The sequence below is a fragment of the Dryobates pubescens genome, chromosome 4 (genome assembly GCF_014839835.1).
Source record: "Dryobates pubescens isolate bDryPub1 chromosome 4, bDryPub1.pri, whole genome shotgun sequence".
In the NCBI taxonomy this organism is placed as follows: domain Eukaryota; kingdom Metazoa; phylum Chordata; class Aves; order Piciformes; family Picidae; genus Dryobates; species Dryobates pubescens.
The window spans coordinates 40,376,062-40,399,087 of record NC_071615.1 but is presented as its reverse complement, the minus strand read 5'-3'; the positions used below and the strand labels follow the sequence as shown (position 1 = coordinate 40,399,087).

The following is a 23,026-nucleotide window of genomic DNA, read 5'->3' as shown; positions in this document are numbered from 1 at the left end:
TATAAACTCTGGCAAGTTAAATGCAAACCCTCAATGATGCAGGCCAAAGGAAATTCTGAAGAGCAACGTGTTTAAGGCACAAAAGCTATTAACAAAAAGATCTTTCAAAATGTTTCAGAAGAAAAGATCAAAGCATAAAAGAAGCATCAAGGAAGGTAGACCACAAAGGCAAAATGAACTATTTATATCTGTGTTCACTAGAGAAGCATCAGGAAGGTTTTATTATTTGCAGATGAACTGCCTTAAACTGTATCAACACTAGAACAAACTGATTTATTAGACATTGCCAAACTGCTAGAAGCAGATGCTATTTATCCACTGAGTTCTAGGGGGAATGCAATTAGGATGTTCCTAAAGAGATAATCGTTGAGCATATTCTACTGCTTAACTCAGCATCCATGTGAGACACAGAGAAGGTAAGAAGTGCAATCCCACTTTTGGAAACTACACACTGAGTCTGCATGGGGAAATTGAAAGCAACTATAGCCAGGGACAACATTAGTAGGCATTTAGGTAATAGTAATTTAGGTAAGATTTATGTCTTAACACTAACAGAAATAGAAAGCCTTATACATTTATTTGAAGTTTGTGAAAGGAAGGAAGAAGGATCAAGGTATAAGCTGTTCAGACTCCCAACAATTGTATCTGAGTGCTTTGTGGAATCTAGGTTATGAAAGCAAATTATCCCATAAATTAACAAGCCATCAAAAGTAGGAAATAGATAATACTGGTGAATTTTCACCATAGAGGGATTCTCTAAATCATCTCACAGATTAACAGAATACATCTGCTTGGAAGACACTTCAAGCATCATCCAGTCCAACCTTCAACCCAGCACTGAAGGGTCAACACTAAACCATGTCCCTAAGTGCCAGGTCCACACGCTGCTTTAACACCCCCGGGGATGGTGACTCCACCGCTGCCCTGGGCAGATCATTCCAATCTTTGAGAACCCTTTCAGTGAAGAAATATTTCCTAACATCCAGCCTGAACCTCCCCTGGCACAGCTTGAAACCATTTCCTCTAGTGCTGTTGCTTGTCATCAAGGAGAAGGGCTGGCCCCTCCTCGCTCCAACCTCCCTTCAGGTAGTTGTAGAGTGCAATGAGGTCTCTCCTCAGTCTCCTCTTCTCTACACTACAGCCCCAGCTCCCTCAGACATTCCTTGCAGGTCATGTGCTCCAGGCCCTTCACAAGCCCTTACTGCCCTTCCTCTGGACACACTCCAGCACCTCAATGGCCTTCCTATAGTCTCAATAAGACTTGGCAGGCTACTAATAGATCTAAGCTAGAAATGTTTGTGCATGATGCCAGATTCCTGGTATGAGTCAATTCTAAACCCCACCACATCATATCCAGGTGGAAAAGTAGGTAAACAAATACAAACTAACACACAGTACACAGAATAGGGGAGAGGACAGCTTTAACTGGTTTTCCACAGTGATGGCTACAACTGAGAGTTTGGAGTTCATTGTGGAAGAATAGAGAGAACAGACAAGAAAAAAATCCCTGACATGAAACTACTGTGTAAATCCACAATGTGCCCAGCACCTGGAGTCCTGCATGCAATTTTTACTCCATCTCAAAGAAATGTACAGCAGACAAAGAGCAGAACAAGATTCATCAGAGGTAAGAAATTATTTTCATACCAAGAGGAATGCTGAGCCTTGAGACAGATGAAGACTTTAGAACCAGAAATGGGGCAGCGACTATGTGTAAGAAAATACCTGCTTTTGTTTCTCACAATGCAAAACTAGGGGCTCCTCAGTGAATTTATCCATTAGTAAATTTAAAGCAAAGAAAAAGAAGTGCAATGCCTGATGAGGCTGTGGGATTCACTACCTGAGTGTCAAAATTGTAAGTGGGTTTAAAAAAAAATCTTTGAAAAGTTTATACTTGGGTAGGTATCCTGGGACCTTTACACAGGATGGGTCAGTTACAGCTGTTGAGATCTGTTGAGACCAGGGCAAGACTGGCTCTCAAACTCCTCTGCTCCTGGTCCTCTTCCTTATGCACCTATGACTGGGGAATGAGGGGAAGGTGGGCAAGAAAAGGCCTGAATAGGGGAAGCTGTTCTTCAGCTCCTGAGCCTGGGTATGGCATCTGGCTGCAGGTTACTCTGCAGAGCTGAAATAGATACTCAAACAGCGAAATGCTAAATGAAGCTTTATGAGTTGACAGACAAACACAGCAAGTAGCCCTTCATGGTGGCTAGCTGTGCCCCATGATCCAAACAGTTGCTCTAGTACATTGTATAATGTATGTAATACAATGCAGTGTAACTGAAACTGCAACTCACAGCTCTGCAATACTAAGAGTAACATCTTAAAATTACACTTTGTTTTCATTTCCATTTGAGTAAAATCTGTGCTCAGCTGAATAAGGGCCATAAAGTCAAACTCTGATAAACAGTCATTCTGAAGATTCATTATTTGCTGTAGAATGCAAGAGACCTCCATCCACACCCTTTTGTTTTTCCATGGTAAGAAGAAACATACAGAAGCTCCAATGTATCAGGCACAGCACTCTACTGAATATTTTCATAGCACAATTTCTGAAATGGATGTCTGGCCAAAGCAAAATTTTAACTGGCTAAACCTGTATCTCACACAGAGAATAAAAAGTTATCAACACACAAAAGTTATGGTTATTAGAAATGTTTTATAGGGTATACTTGTTCCTGTAATTGTATCTGTGTTTAAATCTGTGATAGCATCATGCGTGTTTTCCTTCCCATCCACAAACTCTATTTACTGTATCTGTTCTCTTCTAAGTCTATAATCAAGTTTCAGCTGGATCTTAAAATGCAGAGTGGTGCTTTGGTAAAATAAAAGACCAAAAGAGCAGCAGCCTTTCACAGTTTTCTTCATTTAGCTTGCCAGAGAAAATAAAATTAAAACATAATCAGCACTGTCATTTGAAGAAAAGAAGGAGAAAGAGAAGAAAGAAAGAGAAATACTTAAGATGGGCCTTAGCCAGAAGCATTTTATCCTTTATTCATCAGTGGTAAATGAGTCAGATATGAGTTGGCCAGGAAAAGAGCTGCTTTACCCAAAATCTGAGTTTAAAGTGAGTCATCTCACTCCAAACACCAGTATATCCTCCAACATACTGGCAAGAGTTTCCTGTAAAGAGACTTTTGCTTCTTCTTCCTTCATGTGGAATCCTTACCATCCAAAGTTGATCTCTACCATCGATTCAGTGAAACACTGTCACAACCAACTTTCCAAAACAAACACACTATACAAGGGCTTGCATTGAGATCTTCAGATTGTGGCCCCCATCTGCAATGGGGGGAAGGAGGGGAACATCTATAGTGGCCTTAACAAGTGGGTTTGAGAGCTCAGATGACTCCTCATGCTCCTGCAGCCTGGTCATTTTCCATAGAAAGGGGCTGGAGAAGAAGCATGAGATATGTGGTCCTTAATCACAGTGAACATAACAAACATTAAAAAGCAAAGTTGGACTCAGCACTGCATTACTGCAGTTTGTGTTACTATGTGCCTGTGAGGTGAACACCATCTTTCTGTGAAGTGAATGAAATTAAACTGGCAGGAAACCAGAATGTGCAGTGTCAAATCATCCCCAAGATTTATGATCCCATGTTGGACTTGAACTCATGCTCAGAATGCAGCCAGGTCCTCTCAGATCTCCCTGCAGCTCAGAGGATCCTCAAAATCAGACCTTCAGGGTGGCTATTTTTGATTTCATATTCCCCTTTCACGTTCAGCAGGAAGAAAACAAAGAGAATGATGTCCTGAACCCTCAGAAAACCTAAGACTCAATTTTAGCCCAGTGGAACAGCACTTACGTCGTCCTGTCGCTCTCTGATGGCAATCTGGCTTTGGGCAATTTCTTTGTGGGTTGCAAATGTGGAAACAGGCTTAGGAACACATGCGTGCATAGGGCTGGGGTTTTGTTTGTTGGTGGTGGTTGTTTTTTTTTTTTCTTTTAATGCTGCTGAAAAACCTCTGCAGCACCACATAAGATCTTTCAAACGAAGCCATTTTTCCACAGAACAATTCATCACCGCGGATTTGTCCCTCTAAGAGTCCAGAACTGATGAAGTGTAATGAATCTGGCAGCCACATGCATTCCACTTATGTACACTTCAGCACATCCCTTTTTTTTTTCCTTTTCCCCCTGTTTCTCTCAACTCCACCCTGAAATTGTTCTCAGAATTGGTGGAAACTGTCATAGGTGATCAGTAAGTAGGTAATACATGAAATAATGAAGTACAGCTTTAGTCAGTGGGTTAGTTAGCTCAAATGATGTAGGACTAGCAGTTTTAAGTGAGCAGAGGTGCAAAACAAATACAATCCTCTGTTATTCTGAGCAATGTCAAAATACACAAAATTAACCACATCCATTTTCAGACAATTTAAAGCTTTGAATTCTTTGACTGCATAAACTCCAACAGTTTAACTGAAATTCTTTGTCTTTCAGAGCTATGCACACATGAGAATGCACCTTTCTGCCCCTGGCTAGCAGAAGTACCTCATAACTGTAACACGTTTCTATGACAAACCTTACATTATTCCTTGGCTGAGCAGTGATGAGCACTCACAAATCTAAAATATATCTTCCATTTGCCATGGGTTCTTCCCCAAGCTTTTATGGATTTCTTTGCAATAGTACCAGCACAATAGTACCACACATAGTATACAAAAATATAATTACAATAGGAAAGGTAATTATGTAAACACTGCAAAATTTATTCTCTAGCTCTGCTCCCACACGTCTCTTTGAGCCATGTCTGTTAACTCACTGTTGTGAGAGACTTTCATTCCCAAACACATCCATTGCCTTTAGCACTGCACTCTTCCCATGGATGCCTATCAGTTTAGTTCTCACTAAAAGAGCCAATGTGTGAGGCAAGAACTGAATCAAACAAGTAGCTGTCATGACGTAAAAGCCATGGATCTGTCTGGCTCTACTCCCACCACCACTGTGCTACCCACAGCTCCCTCCTTTCTCTCCTGTTGTTATACAGCTCTGCACCACAGCCCACAGAGAGCTGATGAGTCTCCTTATAAGGCTTTTTAATCCTTTCCTCCTCCTTCCCCTGTTTTCTCTGTGTGATGGAAATGGAATGGTTCCACTGCATTTTGGGTCTTTCTCTACTGGTGAAGGCCAGGAAAGTTTGTTCTTAAAACAAATAAATTGGGAACTCCAAGGGCTTCTGCAGTGGCTTTCCTGATTCCTAACAACTCTTCAAAGAAATACTGGTTTGTAGATGATATGCTATTCATTGTCTATCAGGGGTTTTTCATCTCTACTTGGTTAAAAACACAGCAGCAGTTAATGTATCATTTTCTCAAATTGAGAAATTGAAAGAAATCTTCATTAACGGGAAAAGCAGCTGACAAGATGGAAAAACCCAGTGTTCTCTTTCCTTGCTGGTGTACCTTCATCTCGGTACACTGAAAATCTTGGCCCTAATCCTGGTCAGGATTGCTTTAATTCGAATACAGGCACTGTTCCATTGCTCCCAGGGAAGTAACTCTTAATGCCTGTCTAATAGCATTTAATAACGGTTTAAGTCCATCCTTACTACATTTATCTGATCGTGTGTTAAATGACTTCCTACAAACTTAAACAGGTTTGAATAGCTGCCAATATGAAGAACGTGGTTGGTTACACTTGATCACGTCTGCTTTCCTCATATGGACCTTGCACTTTCTATGTAGTTGAGAGCATTATACATGGGGTGAAACCAAGGGTTTGTACTAATTGTAAACCTTAGTAAAGAATTACACACACCAAAAACAGAACTGCTAGCATAGCTGCTACTTCCAGTGGCCAAGTGAGTGAACTCAAATCCAGGGATGAACAATGGCAGGTACCTCAATTAGCTGATAATTTGGAAACAACCCATAGACTAGCTGTCCTCTTCATCTCACCTGCAGCAAAAGCCTTGCTCTCTACAGTATTTGCACACACTTACCTGCTGCCTTCCTGAGGGATACACTGCTCAACATCCACTGAAAGAGAGGCCATAGCAGATACAGTTTCTGTCTCCTCTCTCTCTCGTTTCTGAGACTCAGCCAGAGCACAGTCCACTGGCACTGAGTATGGCTCCACTGACTTCCAGTACTTGCCTAAGGAAAAGACACATCATAATTTATGGGAGCTTTAGCTAGCATGGTGGTACAAGCATAGTAATCACTTAGTTCAACACTGGGTGATTATAATTTAAAATCACTGCGGTGTAAGCAGTAGAGTTGAAATTTCAGACTGCAGTGAAGAGGTACATTTCTGAACCTAAGAATGCCAAGTTGGAAAGTGCTTTCATTCCAATGGCTGGGTCACACCCTTCCCCAGAAGGTAATAAAGTGGAGGAGTAACATGCAGACTAATGAATGCATACTGTCAGACAGGCTGTTGGCTTTATCTACACAAGGTGACGGGAGTTCAGGGCAGGGATAATACCTAGTTCTGATATGGCAGACAGTTGATGCATATATAGCAAATAGGACTAGAAAAAATGAATATTGTTGTACAAAGTGCTCACACAGCACTGTCTTCTTGAAAAGGAAAAAAGTCAGAAATGCCAGCTTGGACTGAGGGATGTTGCCAGAACAATCAGGTTTGTTAGTCCTGGATGTTCTTTCTTCTCCAGCCTCAGGGCGTACACTAGAACAATAATTTATTTAAAACTTTCATATATGAACTGGCTGTTGCTGGAAAGCTGCCAGATATCATAAGGAATAGAGTTTTCTGGTTTGCTGTGTAAAAACAGGAGTGGATTAAAGGAATGAGTATTCTCAGCTTTCTCCCTGCAACAGAAGAGACAGTGAGAAGCTCGTCAAGCAACACAACAATAATGACAGATCGAAATATAAATGCTCTGCTACTGCAGGGCAACAGAGGTTCATTAGTGGTAAGCAGATAAACAAGTAAGAATTTACATGTGTATTTCTTACAGTCTAATAATCCACCTAGCACTCACTAATTGCCAGGTGGATGACACCTGGGAATTAGAAGCTTTAGGAAGGCTGGGAGCTCTGGACCAGAGCTTATTCAGTGTTAAGCAAGAGGCTTCCAGCAGCTGCTGCAGAGGTTGGGTCAGGGTACTTATCTGAGAATTAGATGGAGGGTCTCAACAGCTGTGAAAGAAAAGGGATCAAGTAGGGGACTTTTCCGAGGGCTAAAAGGAGGATTTTGGCAGCTGGGCAGCAGGCTGAGTTGAGGTGCTTATCCAGAGGGTAGCTGGAGGCTTTGACAGCTGGGAGGCCAGGCCAGCGGTGGTGGTGCCTGTGCGGCACAAAGGCTGCTGAAAACTCTCTCTTTGGTAACACAGCTCTCAATACAGTTGCAAGCTTTTCAAAAGATGAACTTTTCCCTCCAGTGAGAAAGCAGCTGTCAATAAAGCCTGAAAATGTCTTTATTCAAAAACATCACTGCAAGATGAAAGCCCAGGTCAATCTGCAAGAACAACTAGCGAGCATGGCCAGGGTGTCTCTTTGAACTCTAATGGTGTGCACATTTGAGCAGTTAGCAGAATCTTTAAATAACGGGGACCTTCTGGGGATAAAATGTAAAGTGTATTAAGTATCCTACAAAGTTGAGATTAAGTGTTAGGAGGTTGGCTTCGCTCCAGAAGCATGAAAGACACAGCTAAAAAGTTATGTACATAACAGTAGGCTCAATGATTGGAGCCTGGCAGATTTTATAAAACCAAGACAAAAATATTCTCCATTATTGCTGCGCTCAGAGACCATATTCTCTATTCATTAAAAAAAAATAATACACTAAAAACAAACAAAAAAGTTATATGAGCATTCCCCAATGTTCTCACAGATCATATGTGCAAAAGTCAGTCTTTGCAACATACACCCAATTCAAACCCTATAATTTATGAGCTAAATGTTCGCAGAGTGGGTGGGGTTTTTGTTGCAGAAACAGATGTGCGAGAAAATCAAATCTGTTGGCATGGGAATAATACCCCCTCTTGCCTATAAAAGAAATGAACCCATGTTCACTGCTGGAGTTTTCAAGGGCTCTTATTCATAAAATAAAATATTAGTACCCAGCTACCACTGTGTTGCTCTCCTGCAGCAACAATAAAACAGCATCAGTGAGGACTGCTACATCGCATTCATTCATTCACACACACAGGCTTGCACACCATCTGCCCCCTGAATCCTGACTTTCTTGTAACACTAAAACTCAGGGCCAGTTCAGGCATATTAGTGAGCTCTCTGTGCCCATTTAACTGCCTTTTGCTTCCAGGCGATTGGTGACTTTCCTTGTTTCCTTGCTCTGAGAAGTGTATTATGAGAGGGGCTTTGGCAACAGAGAGGAAGAGCAGACTTAGGCCAGGAAGCAAGTGGCAGCACCTATGCTGCAGTGGAGGGTCTTCCCGGAAGGGAGTACATGTCAAGGTGTTTGTGGTTTGTGGGAGGAAATTCTAAAGCAGTCCCAGTTAGGAATAGCATCCAGGTAACAGCAGGTACGTTGTGCAAAGAGGGCTTTTTGATGCTTGTGAAAAAGCAGTGATGGGTTTTCCTTTAAAATCAGAAAGCTGTACCTTACAAGCACCTGTGGTAGACAGAACAGCTTGGCAAGCTTCTTTTTATAACAAGCAATATTAATATGTTGTGCACACAACATACAGGGCTTGCATGTGCACTCCACCAAAAGGTTTGCAGGCAAAGTTTTGTAGAATGGTGAGGCAATCACAGTCTGCAGCTGCAAAGAAGCTTTGTTAGAAAGCTTAGGTAAGCTGTGGATTGACAATTAAATGAGCTCAAAAAACATCTGCCTCAAACTGCTCACATCTCTGAAAATGCTATTTTGGCTGTGCTGTACTGGAATGTGAAATTATACTGGTCCTGTTACATTCATTGAGAAGAACTTGGTGGAGCTCAGGGGAAAGAATGAAGCACACTGCTGGTTTCATTCATACAAAACTTGAAGAGCAATCATGGCTTACAAGAACAAACAATGAAACCAAATCAGTCTTCTAGGTATGCTTTGGCTTTCAGCATGAAAATGTGCTTGTCTCCCTCAAAGATTTGTGGGAGCACTGATTATTACCAGGAAATAATAAAAGTGCATGTTTCTGTCCCTGCTACAGACATTTGTAATTGCCTTTCACAAATAGATCTGGACATGCCATATCATGGCTTGCTTGAAAAAAAAGCAACAGTGGTGGGGGGTGTCATATTCGAGCTGGTGAACAGGATTGTGTAGAAATAGCATATTACATGGGTGTGGGAACTACTGCTTCCAAATGGATTACATTTCCAAAGGAGCTTTGGATCACTGTCACAAATAAAACATTTATATAAATTCCATTCTAGTTAGAAAAAAGTTGCTTCCTCCCATTGTCTAAGTAAGTATTGTATCTTCGGTTTGTTGCAGCAAACACTGGGAGGGATTTCTTCTGTCTAAAATATTTCTAATATTAATTATCAAAGCTGAATCACAGAAACACAGACTCAATATACACGTAGGCAATCTTCCAAGTAAATCAGGCTTTCTCAGCATCTTTCAAGGTGCTACCCCACAACCTAATGATGCATGACTCCCTGTAACATTCAGCATGTACTTGCTTAATTCCATCTAAATATGTATCCTCCATACATCTGCACTAAGCTTCCGCTATACTCCTTTCCATCTTCTGAGCATATTCCTCCTTAATACTTGGTCTCTTGCCAGACAAAATGATGTATGCATAACCCTTCAGGTATTAGCTGCAGGAAAAGACAGAATATTGTATATAAACAACTCCGAACCCTGAGCAGGTTGACTTAAGTTTCAGAGGAACATCCTGCTGAACTGCTGTTAACTGTACCAGCTCAGCGCAAACCTTGGCTTGATCTGAACAAGCTGAGCTCTGAACTGGTTTTAGACACACACCACATATCTGTTCCTAAGTCCATTCCTTCTTTCTGAACTGCCATTATTTGTGTATATTTCTAGTTAGACACCATGCCTTTCTGGAGGCAGTAGTAATATATTCTTTCTCAACTCTCCTATTGGTTTTGTCTTGTTTCATACCCATTTTCCTTGCCTACATGTTTTATTTCAAACAGAATTACACATTCTTTCTTCATGTCTGTTACCTGTGTGCAGCTTTCTGTCCTTCCTTATTATCATTTGCAAATCTGCTCTATCTTGCACAGCACATGAATTTCCTGAGCTTGCTGACTCCTTACAGATCATTAATAGGAAGTCTTTAGGAAAATAGTAATTCATAAGCTACACTAGGACATACCAAACAGCAAAAACTACTTACTGGATTTTGTCCTACACAGCTGATTTACTTAAAGCATTTTCATATCTGGGTGAGTACTTGATATGAAGGATGAAGTATATACCTAGAATGAATTTTAACTGCCACTTCACAGCTAAAACCATATAGATAATTACTGCATTGAACACTGGATAATACCTGGTGGCCCTTTTAAAACTGCATTTTTTTAATATACAATTGAATCCCAATTATTTGAGAATCATCTAACATGAAGCAAAACATTTGTTATCCATGTTATTGCTAAGGAACCAGCAAACAGCAGAAGTCAGGAAGATCCCACTGCCTTGGCAAAATGGGAAAAAGCAGAAAATTAGAGAATTTAAGGGAAGTCTGTCCAGTTGGATTAAGGCAACCAGTGGCAAAGAGAAAATTTCTCAGTGAGACCAGAGCAAATGCCCTAAAGTGTCTTAGTAGTAAAGGGCTAGGGCCTGGGAACACAAGTAAAGAAATCAAGTACCCAGAAACAGAATAAAATAATGTAGTTGTTAGCATTGTTCCATGGATCAGTGCCCACTTTGAGCTTTAAAACTTTATCTCAAGGAAGTAACTTGTAAAGGGCTGCACGCACAGAACCCGAAGAAACTATCTGTTAAAGCCCTGATTTACCTGTCTGTTCCTGCCCCTCACTGGCAAACATCTGTTTCATTCAACCTGCTCTAGAATGGGAAGATTGGGAAACATTCAGGACTCAGAAAGCTCTAAAGAATTTAAATGGATTAGTTTCTCAGGGCTAAATACACAGCAGAGACAAAGAAATGCCAAACAAAACCAAACTTAGATATATATATATAAATATACATTAGACGTAGCTTGATGGATTATACATAAAACATTAGCCTGATCTTTTATCTGACACAATAATTTAATGTCTAGGACATTAATTATTAATAAAAATTACCCCCAGCCCACCAGGTCACCAACTCACCAACCGAAACCGAGAAACATACTTTGAATTTCGGTGGTCTTTTTCAAAGAAGCTATTGCATTCATATTGGGGATTTGGTGCACAATATCTTCTGGGAGAGGCTCCAGCTGCAAGAACAGAATAGAATAATATAAATTTCCAATAAGCCACAGGGAAGTAAAACAAACTGAAACAAACTAATCCTCAGGAAAAGCTCAGCCCAAGAACTGGTTAACATTTTGCTGGTATCAGTTCTAAAAGTATAGCCGTGATTTTGTTTTCTGTTTTCCAGCCATGTAATTGAATTCCAAGGGGCTTTTCTATTGGCTGCAAGACTAATCTATGGAGTCTCTGAAGCAGGTGCATGTCTGTGTATTATTCATTAAAAAAATGCTAGTTATTTGTGTAATTTTTGTAGGTTCCTCACAAACTAAATTCCACTGCGTCTGTATATGCAGCTGGGCACTCCAAACAAAACTTTGCTGAAGCCACACTGGAACTGAAGTGTGCACTCTGTTATCTTTATTTTTCTGGTGTTATTATGTCTAACCATCTTACACATTTTAGGATTTATAGGGGAAAAACATAAAACACAGCTGCTTTTACTAGCTTTGCATTAATTTCCAATAAAGTGGTAGATGAAAAATTGTTATGCAGATCAGTAAGATTTCTCTATGTAAGTTTTTTTATAGAGTCAGCTGCCTTCTAGTTAGCCAGTTTTAATTGTGTATCCTTTGAGTAGGTCTGTGTCATAGCCAAGTAGCAGAAGGAAGTGTCCAGTTATTTTTGCCCTGCAGTGGATAGATACACCAAAGCAAACTGTATTTTGAAACTCATTCATATGTGGTTTTTTTGTCCATCTTCCATGCATTTTCTCCTAGAAAAAGTATGAAAGATTGTTTGGGCTAAATACCTCTTCCTGTACTGTAGTAATTATATTGTCATTGAGCTATGCCCAGAATCCAGCCAGCATAGGCTGCTAAGGCTCTGTGTGGAGATGTGCTTCCTACCGAGCCAGGAGTAGCAGCCATGTCAAGGTGGACAAGGAAGAGTAATCTCAATACCAATCTTTCCTTCCTAAAGTTAAGAAATTTCAGCCAGCATTGACAGGAGACATCTGTACTGCAGACAAAACTCCTTTCTTCAGCACGCCTGGGTCTCCTTTAAACTAGGTCAAGTGAAGCCCACCCAAGGAGCTTCCTCTGTGAAGTCAATAGTTCAGTACCCATCATATACTGTCCTCTGGGTTACTACTGCTGCAATGCTACACACCAACTAGATAAAATCAGCTTTGATCCAAGTAAACAAAGTGGGAAGTGACTGTGGTGTAGATACTCCCCTGGTGGTACTATTTTAAGCAAGTTTAGCTACAAATACCAGAACTCCTAGAATCCTACCATAATGATCAGTAGTGCATGCCAATCAGTGATAAAGACACTGCAAATATCACCAGTCTTTTGCAGTCTTGGTAACTAAAATCACCAGGGCTGTTATGTCATTATTTCCTTAGATTCCCACACAGGATTGCAGCTGGAAGATTTCCTTGTGGCTTGAAACAATAGCAACATGTTTTGATTTCAAATGGCATAAATTGCTCCATTCTGCACGGCAAGCACATGCACACAGTGTTGCACATGAGCACAAGTGTTGGTAAGACCTGACTTGGTCCCAACTCTGCTTGGTTACCAAGGAAGCCAGACTGAAAAGGAAGATCTAGCTAATACTTACTTACTTAGCTATTAACTAAAATTTACTCTGTAATATGCATCCTGGACTAGAGCAAAGAGAACAAGTACAGTAAAAATAATATTTACAGATAAAATTGCAATTCTTAAATGACATTTAGTTCATGATCTTCACAGGTATTTCTTGGTGATTCTTTCAAGGACCTGGGGGAAAACTGCATAATTATGAAGATGCCCATCAACAGGTCAAGCTTCACAGAGTTTAGAACTATAAGCCATCTAATAAACTGGATAATCCATGCCTTGGGTTCTGCAGATAAACAGCACTGGCTTCTATAACTTGCTATTTTCTGTTTAAAGTAACCCATCACTTGGCAAGGAAAAGAACAATATCCTCAAGTTCTATTTGATCCTACTGGGTGCAAGAACACAGACAGGGAAGCAAATAGTAGTTCAAATTCTATTTTGTCTATTTCCTAATTCCTAAAGTTTTGATGAATTCACTCTCCTTGAAACAGGAAAAGCCAGCTCCAGGCTATAACTGTAGGAATAGTACAAGCTATGAAACTGCCAAACTGAAAGATGTACCTTGAGACTCTTTCAACAGACCTGTTGTACAAATTATTAAGCTGAAGCAACTTATGTAGAGATAGCTAGAGAAGATTTCCTATTAAAAGGTGAATATTTTGTTGCCTTCTTGCAGAATCCTAAAAAAGGTCTTCATTTTTCCTAACATATCAGTGACACCTCTTTATTTATCAAAATAGAAATCATTTGATTAAAAAGTGGTCTGAATTTGAACATCAAGACATACCAAATTAATATTTGGAAATGGCAGATGCATTTCTAGAGATCAGAACAAGCTGACAAGTCATAAAAGACAATATAAGAATGCATAAAATATCCAGCATTTATAGCAATCATTACCCCATCTGTTAGCTCCACTAACAGATCTATAGGTGATATAATAGTCACATTTGATCATTTCCTTAACCATTTTTCCACAAACTTCCATTTTGTATCTCAAGCTTGGCTTCTTCTCCAGAGCTACTCTGCCTCCTCACCCTTGGTGATAGCCAGACAGACCTTGGACTCTCTTCCATATCAGGGAAAACTTATCAGGCTCCACAAGTAAGTTCATTACATCATATACACCCTGCTAAGCCCAAACTGCAGTACCATTACAAGAACACTGTGCAAATAAAGCCAGTGGGTTACAACAGCTATTTTTATACACTTTGAAATGAGCCTGTCTGCACTTGAAAGATTGATTTCTGTTGGCCGCTATTCCCTGGTTGGATACAACTGTACAGACATAGGGGTGTCCCTGGAAAATATCAGCTGTTAGACCTAGCAGTGAACAAAAGAAATGACTCTACACCTGGCATATATGGCACCAGGACCTTCCCTCCTACAGTTATTGGCATTCAGATCGTGAAGTCTATTAAATCTGGAGGCTAACAAAAAGGAAGCTGAAAAGAGCGCTGGAAATACACTGTCAGGAAAGAAATCTTTCAGAGAAGAACAGCTCAAGTCTGCAGAAATAACCAAACCACTGGAGAGACAGTTTGGACCAGACACAAAGGGTCACATTTTCAAAGCTTTTACGTGGCTGAATTAGGCTTTTGTGCCCAAAGTTGCAGATGAAAGTAGAAACTGTGTCCACTAATCGTTTTCAAAGTAGGAAAACCAATTTAAATGGGCAAAATATCACTTGGGCTGCCAAAGCCTGTCAGAGGCATATCAACAAATGTTTGAAGAAAGAATTAATGAGGGAAATTTCAGATGCCCAGAAAGTCATCTGCAGTGGTCCTTGGGAACACAGAGAGAATCTGAAACTACAGCAGTCTGTACTGAGATGGAAATCGAAGTTATACTTACATTGTCCTCAGTGCTGTCATGTTTTAAAGCATCAGGATTAGCTCCAGTGAAGATTGGTGTGGAGCATGGTTAAAGATAACTGACCAGTGAGGCAACTGAAAGCACAGGTAAGGAGCATGGAGAGTTGGAACAGAAGCAGAGGAAGGGAGAAGGCAGGCAAACTCCTCAGGAGCACCTAGGCTGCAGGGGGAAGCATTACAACCTCCCTTTCCTGGTTACACTGCGGAAGAGTATCAGCATAAAGACTGGACTTGCTGTCAGGGTTGCCTGTGATTATAGAAGACTAAGTTCAGCTCTTGCAGGTCTTCTGTATTCTTACATTAGCAATCTTCTCCAAGGTTCTGCACTTTCTGTTTATATAGAAGCACTTTAGGCATGTACTTTTGTGATCCACTGTTACAATGGGGTACATAAACAAGTCACTTTTCAGTAGGTAATAGGTTCAAAGGCACAAAGGGTCATTAGCATCTACGAGTCCACAAAAATCAAGGGATGCCTTGGAACTATGTAACTTTGGAATCATAATATTCTGTGTTTCTTTGGCAAAACCACATCATGACTCCCACTGCCTACCTTGGGTATTTTATGTCACCATGCTGACCTCTGGCACATACTTGCTCCACTTTCCTACCCCATCTATGCAAGCAGCATAGATGCAAGCAGCAGGTGGCTTAGACTCAGTATTAACAATTTTCTGGTATTAGACTCAAACTAAGAATGAGGATGTGAGGTTGTGACCAAGTTTACCATGCAATTTAAAATTGATCTCAGGCCATATTCACTTCCATGAATATTTCCATTTTGGAAAGAGAAATGCTTACCTGTTCTGGTAAATAACCCCCTTTAACGCAGTCCAGTCCCTCTTGGCAAAGCTCACTGCTGAGCTGGCAAGCAGCCCCAGATTCACACCAAATTCCACAAAACACAAAATGCCAACTTTTCATCATCAGCAGGAAAGCTGCAGAGTATGAGCTTTCCACTTAAATTACCATCCCCTCCTAAATGCCAGCTCAACAGATTGCCAGAGAGAAGCACATACTTCACACTCTACGAGAACATTTTCTAGTATAAGTTTTCAAGCATGCTTGGGAGCCAACCAATCACAATGTTTTGTCAAATTCTGCTTCAGACTGAAATTCAAGCCAGAAGAGTATTTACTAGAAGATGTTAAATTTAGTCACTTAAAAATGTTTTTGCACTTAGGGCCAAATTCAGCCTTGGCTGCCACAGTCAATGAGAGCAGACATGCATCCTCTTTGCCTTTGTTGCAGGGCCCCGCTGGGCAGAGCACACTGTGGATTGCACTTCTCTGTTTCTTCTATGCAAAGAAGAGCACGACCCCATCTGTAACTAATTATCACTTGCTCTAGACCACAGCAAACTGCTGTACCATCTAGATACTGCCCAAACCTGTAGACAGATCAGAGGGACCGTGATGATTAGACTGACTTCCATGTCCCATGGAAATATCCCACCTGGCTGTTTGAAAAGGGATGGGATGAGTGAAGAACCAAATCCTTAGTATTGGACTCAGAGAATTCTGTGCTTGAAGGAACCCTTCCTTACTCTCTTTGGCTGCAGAAGAACCCCCAGCTGAATGCAGTTATGTTGGAAATAAGCTGCAGGATTTAGGATGCTGAACTCGAGAAAACCTAGTCCTTGAGGGCTTTTTAAAACCAAGCAGTGCCTCTTCAAAAGTAATGTGGAGGAAAGAAACCAGACCCTATCCTTGCATGTATAGAGCAGCCTTACTCAACACCACCTGGCACCAAAGTGCACAGCAGAGATCTTTATAGCACCAAAGCTGGATTGGATAAAATAGCGTGGCGTTTTCATTCTTCATTACAAAGATTCTGGGGGGAAATCTCAATATTCAACCTGATTTCCACACACTTCTTGGAAAAAAGCACAAAAAAATCTTCACATTTAATGGTTTTCATCATTGAAGTAATATGTGTACCTATGTATGCTTTATAAAACAAGTATTTGAAATTATACAACCAATGTGTGAAAGACTGAGGAATCATTTAAAGAGCGTTGCAGTAAATGAGAGAACTGAGTTTTAAGCACAGGAGTACATGATAATCTCAGAAATAAATGTAAAAGTAAAGTCTTTTTTTCAACTATCTGACTCCATCATCTCCTTTGTTTTGACAGATGCTCTTTTAATGGACACATTCTCAAATCGTGTTGAGATAATTCAGGGATATTTTAAAGCAACTGATGCTCATCTTGCCTTTTTACCATCCAGAGAGATTTCCATGTTTTCACTTTGGATTTCAAGGGAAACCAGCTGTTTAATCTCTTCTCACCTCTTAGGAAGATTTCCTTCCAAGGAGATAACCTGCAGTGCTCCTAATTAGCTCTGCAAATGGTCAAATGGACTTTTCTCAAAGTAGCATGAAAATTTCCCCTTTGAACACAGAAGCATGGACAAGAAAACCTGAGATCTTGAAATATATATGCATATTTAAATAAGTAAATTATACTTAAATATTCTAATTAAAAATGTAATCTTTGTAAAATTTATCCTTACTTTTACCTCTAATACTTTCCTTACTATGTTTCTCCTCATTTAGGGAGGGATTCACACAATCAAACCAGATTAGGCCATTTCAGATTCAGTAGGGTATTTTTCCTGATTTCCAGCTGCCACTCAAAAAGGGTATGGATCTCCTTTAAGCTCTACATTAGATCTACCAGCCCTTTGCTGATGTCCTAAATGCATTTAGGTATCTAAAAAGGCACTAGACACTTCAGCTTAGAGAAGTGGGTCTTAGAAAGAAACAATTGACATTGTAAGTATCTCCAGTCAGAGAATACCAACAATTATAATTCCATTCGTGTTTCTGTCAAAATAGGAAGCTTTGAAGTTGTTCAGAAGCACTTCTGCTGAGGAGTTCAAAAGTATTGACTGCACATAGATGGGGCTGACAGCTCATATAAATTCTGATCCTTTTTAGGATCTTTTTGAGAGAGCCTTTTTAATACTTTTTATTATTATTCATCAAAATCAACAACAGGAATTTCCTGTGCTGTGCTCAAATTATTGACAGAAGATGAACTTGACAGCATGTTCTTTTCCTAGTGGCTTTGCTTGCATTTGTTAAGAGTAAGAAGTTATCTTGCTACAGGCCACATATAAATTTTGGATGTCAGCCTGGTTTCCTCCTTGATGTTCAGAGACGAATTAAGAAAAGAAAGCATTTTGCACTTGTAGGTTTGATGTTGCCTCAACATATCAAACCAGCTCTCCATGGAAGCTGGAAGTTGTGGCTAGCTTCACAATCACCCTTTCTAAAAAATGTTATTCTGTTGGTAATAGAACACACGAAGCAGTGAATGTCTGTATTGACAACTCCTGGCCAAAAACAACAAAAGAAAAGACAAAGTTTTCAAAAGACCCTGCAAAATGTTTATGAATTCTAATCCTCAGCACATGAATAAATACGTTTGACAAACTGCAGAGTACCTTACAAAGGCCTTTCTCAACCTTTCTAATTTGAGTTCAATTACATGCACAGTGTTTAAAAACTGTTCATCTTGCCAGCGTTTTTATGCTGGGGTGGCACTATATACTGCTTGTAAAAGCGAAGGGCAGATAATGAATTATAATTATCCTATTAATCACCTGCAAAGAATTGCATTCAAGGAAGAATGCATCCTTGCCTTACAATAATAGGTTGTTTGAAGGAAAATATTTCTTTTTGTCCTTGGCAGGAACACACTTGGAGTTTGCTCTGCAAGTTCATGAGTATTATGCTGAGTTTAAGCAATCTACATGCTATGGGCCATGTGGTGTAGCTTGCCATAAATGTCTAGATGTCAACAGATGTACTGATTTCTAACTGCTAACTAGGCACCTGACTTCCTCATTAGTGTCTTCTCCCTGGTAACACCTTTACTTATTCTTTTAAGCAAACACCAATTTCTTATGGTACTGTTAGTAACAACATCCTCTCTGTAGCATTATTTTCTTCTTAGCAGCCACAACATATAAACTCTTCAAAATTTTGCCCCAGCATACCATTTAATATGTGCTCCTGAAGACAATGCTGCGAGTAAGAGTACATGAGAGTAAGATGTGCTGCATGTGTTTTAAGTTATTAATGATCATGATTCTTTTACAAATGGATTAAAAATGGCTGCTGGTTACTGAATTTTTGCCTCTCCTGAAATTTGCTTTGCTATCTCTTGCAAACAGATGGACTCACAATTTAATTTCCTGATTGCTTTGTTACTCTAAGATGAAATGGAAGAAACTCTCTATTCCAGCACACTTCTTTCATTCACTTTTCTCACAATCAGCATGTTTTCTCAGATAACTGGTTGCCAGTGACATCAGAAAGAGTAGCTGGGTGTGATATACTGTTAAAACAAAACAGGGCAGATTTCATAAATAGGTAGCACCACCAAATGGTCATAACTGGACAGAGAGACCCAGGCATCTACACGGAGGAAGACAAGTCATGTCATCAGCATTGTAGCATTTGCTTCAGTCCCACAAGGGTGCAAATTTCAAGGAATGGATTTAGAAGGGCTATGAAAAGCCACTGATGCCATAAGATGCTACCACAGGGAAGATGATGACAGAAAATATCAATGAGAGTACCCAGGAATGGCAGCTGAAGGGGAGGCAACATTGCATTCACTAAGACTGTCAAATGCTTCACTGAGCTGAGCATCTTTTTTCAAGAGTGCATGTCCTCCCACTGGTGAACACTCCTTATGGGACTTGCCAAAGGTGCTAGTAGATGAAATCAAAGGAAAGCACTTTTTTACTTAATTTTGTGGACATATCTGCTTCTTTACATTTCTGATAATTTTTTTGGAGAAAGCTATAACTTCATTCATTGCATATATAATGTAAAAAATAATGAAGTTTTTATTTTTAAATTGGGTCATAGTGATGAAAAGTGAAGGTTTAAATGAACACTTAGAAAATCCTTCCATCCACTGGCCATCAGAAGACACATTCCTTCACACTATTTACACAGGTATGAAGTCTTCAAACGTAAGGGAATGGACAGACTACCGTGCAATTTGAATAGAATAGAATAGAATAGAATGGAATTAACCAGGTTGGAAGAGACCTTCGAGATCATCATGTCCAACCTATCATCCAACACTACCCAATCACCTAAACCATACAACCAAGCATCCTGTCAAGCCTCGCCCTGAACACCCCCAGCGACGGCGACCCCACCACCTCCTCAGGCAGCCCATTCCAGTGGGCAATCACTCTCTCTGTGTAAAACTTCCTCCTAACCTCCAGCCTAAACCTCCCCTGACGCAGCCTGAGACTGTGTCCTCTTGTTCTGGTACTGGTTGCCTGGGAGAAGAGACCAACCTCCACCTCCCTACAACCCCCCTTCAGGTAGTTGTAGAGAGCAATAAGGTCACCCCTGAGTCTCCTCTTCTCCAGACTAAGCAACCCCAGCTCCCTCAATCTCTCCTCATAGGGCTTGTGCTCCAAGCCCCTCACCAACCTTGTTGCCCTTTTCTGGACACGCTCCAGAAAACAACACATTTGGAAACAACACATTTCATTGAAGTGATTACATAGCTATTACCACTTCCCCTGGGGGAAAACAAAAAGTAACACACTGAACTTTATAACACAATTAAAAAAAAAATTCCCAGTTTATTTTGGGTGTACCTTCAGCAAGCTTATTTTCCTTCTCACCATATTTATAGGAGAAAAGGCATTTTCTAGTGAACAACAGAACAATTTTCACTACTATGAACGCTTATCATGTGTCTGTGTACATAAATAGTGTGTACTCATATTTATTTAGTCTGATGGTCTACTCTCAAATGCTTTTAAATAATATATATACACTGTTGGGCAAATCTTGAACACTCCATTTGAATCTCATACAGACCTACCTAAGTCTTCATCTAGACATTTTTTTTTTCAAAATCTTAGTCAGATTTTTATTCACGTTGTGAATGTTCAAATGTCTCTGAAATAATTTCTTCTACATTCCATCTGAAGTGTCAAAATAGTGTAAAGAAAAACAAAAACCAAAACCACACAAAGCCAAAACATCTCCCTGCAACATCCAGTCCCTAAGATCAATAGACAGTTTACAAAAGCCATTTTTAACCCCCCATGATATTTGGCTGGAAAGTCTGATCCTGCTAGATGATATGCATACCAATGACTACAATGATGTCAAACCACATGTTTTTACACCACATGAAAAAAAGAGGACTGATGCCATTGTTACTAAAAGAAAAACAAAGATAGGCATTTCAGCAGCCTTGGATCATTCTCTCCACCTATTATGATTTATGTTTTACCTCATTTCCTAAAAGGGCATTTATACATGCTTCAGATGCATCACAGATGGCAGTAAGGTCATGTCCTCCCTCCAGTGCCAGCACAACACGGCCGTCCGCTAGCTTCAGCAATTCCTTGGTTAGGTGGCCAAAACCTAGGATTCAAATACAGTAGTGCAAATAATTAATGCAGAACAGATACTACTGGCATACTTCACATCTGCTGCATCAGAATGCAGAAAGCTAACGGATATTGCACAGGGAGCATGGGATATATTTAGACCAGTATCCTGTTTCTGACTAGACCCCACACCAGATGCCTTGGAGTTAGGTATATGCAATTTTCTATGAGGCAGATGTGAGATAATGTCCTTCATGCTGATCCCTAATAGCTGCAGAATAGTTGAAACAAGAGTTTGTCTCTCTTCTTACCGTTGTTAACCATTATCACCCTGGATCCTCTTCTTTGCACATCAATGCAATGTATACCCCACATCACTTAGGGAGATCTGACATAACCCTGGTCACGTATGGCATTGATATTTGTAGTTAAACTGTGATGCTACAATTAAAAAGAATGTATTTTTTCAAATGAAATTCAATTCAGTTTTTATTTCAAGCTGCATTCTTCCTCCCTTTGTATTTTTGTTTGTATTAGGGTTTGAGCATAATACACAACCATAGGCTAAAAAATAGTGGAAACACACATTGCCTCTTAGCTCCATTTTGAAGTGCTTTTGAAAGCAGCACTATCGACTAGATCTTTTATTTTGATTCAGGGTTTTGCTAGAAGTTGAAAAAGTCCACAGATATCTCTACCAGTAGTGCTCACTCCAACAATGTTCTCATCAATTCTGTACCAAGGCCAAAAATGATGGTACTTCATTTTATGTGGTAATTCATAACTACATAAACATTAGCACAAAGGTTTCATCTGTGATTCAAGTAAAAGTAGTTTATTTCATTTTTAATGAAAAAAACCCAAACAGTAATGAAAAATTGTAAATTGGGAGAGAACTTTTGTGGTAGTTTCCCAGGACAGCTACTGAATCACAGAATCACAGAATCACAGAATCACCAAGGTTGGAAGAGACCCCAAAGATCACCAAGTCCAACCTGTCACCCAACACTTCATGACCAAACCGTGGCACCAAGTGCCACGTCCAAGCCCCTCCTGAACACTGGTTTTTGATTGATCTCCCTTAAGTGAGTAATGATAAGTAAAGCTTTGAAACCGTTGAAGTTAAATACTCAACACATTCCATTCTTAACTTTTCCGCTTCTACTTTTCTAGTTGCTCTACTGGTGGTCATCACTACACATTCCAGTGCATTTCATAGCCTTAAATAAAGCATTTAGAAGGTACCTCTATAAAGACAGAAAAATCAATATTTTGGTTTTTATGTTCCAGAAAAGAAGGTCATAAAAAATTAAAAAGCACAATAATTGCAAGGATATTCTCTGCATAAATTTTCCAGAAGACTTAAGGCTTGATCTGGCAAAGAAGCAATCTCACAATTATCTTTGCTTACATCTTAGGATTTTGTTAAATAGAATAAACCAGGTTGGAAGAGACCTTCAAGACCATCGTGTCCAAAGCACATGCCCAGGTATTTCCAGAACTTTGATGACACCAGATTTTGTTTAGCTGTGCAGACAACAACAAAAAAATTCCTCAAACCCAAACTCCTCTACTTGACATTTAATCTCTAGATGATCACAGAACATTAGAGGTGAAATATTGTTTCCCTAAGGCCCTCCATGATCTTTTGTACCCTCTAAGAAACGAAGTCTTGATTCCAGCAAAGTAACTACACCGTAGTTCAAATTACATACAAGATTGAAAAACAAATAAAACCTTAAACTCTCATTTAAGCTCAACCTTTCTTCATGAAAAAAAAACCTACTCACCCAATCCTCTCTACAAAAGACCAAATTTAGACAGGATAATAAAAGTGAAGGAAGGAGTGGAATGGGGATAACCTTTGATCTTTAGCCAATTTCTACTT

At 39.9% G+C, this 23,026-nt stretch overlaps 1 protein-coding gene across 11 annotated transcripts in view; it reads right to left on the bottom strand.

The window, feature by feature from the left end:
- Positions 1-23,026, bottom strand: part of HDAC9 (histone deacetylase 9) — a 471,044-nt gene that overhangs the window by 7,921 nt on the left and 440,097 nt on the right. For all 11 annotated transcript variants that reach the window (XM_054161160.1, XM_054161166.1, XM_054161156.1 and 8 more), the window contains 3 exons: positions 21,039-21,172; positions 11,210-11,294; positions 5,946-6,099 (listed from right to left, as the gene is read on the bottom strand). In XM_054161160.1, coding sequence (XP_054017135.1) covers positions 5,946-6,099; positions 11,210-11,294; positions 21,039-21,172 — 373 coding nt within the window. The remainder of the gene's footprint in view (positions 1-5,945; positions 6,100-11,209; positions 11,295-21,038; positions 21,173-23,026) is intronic.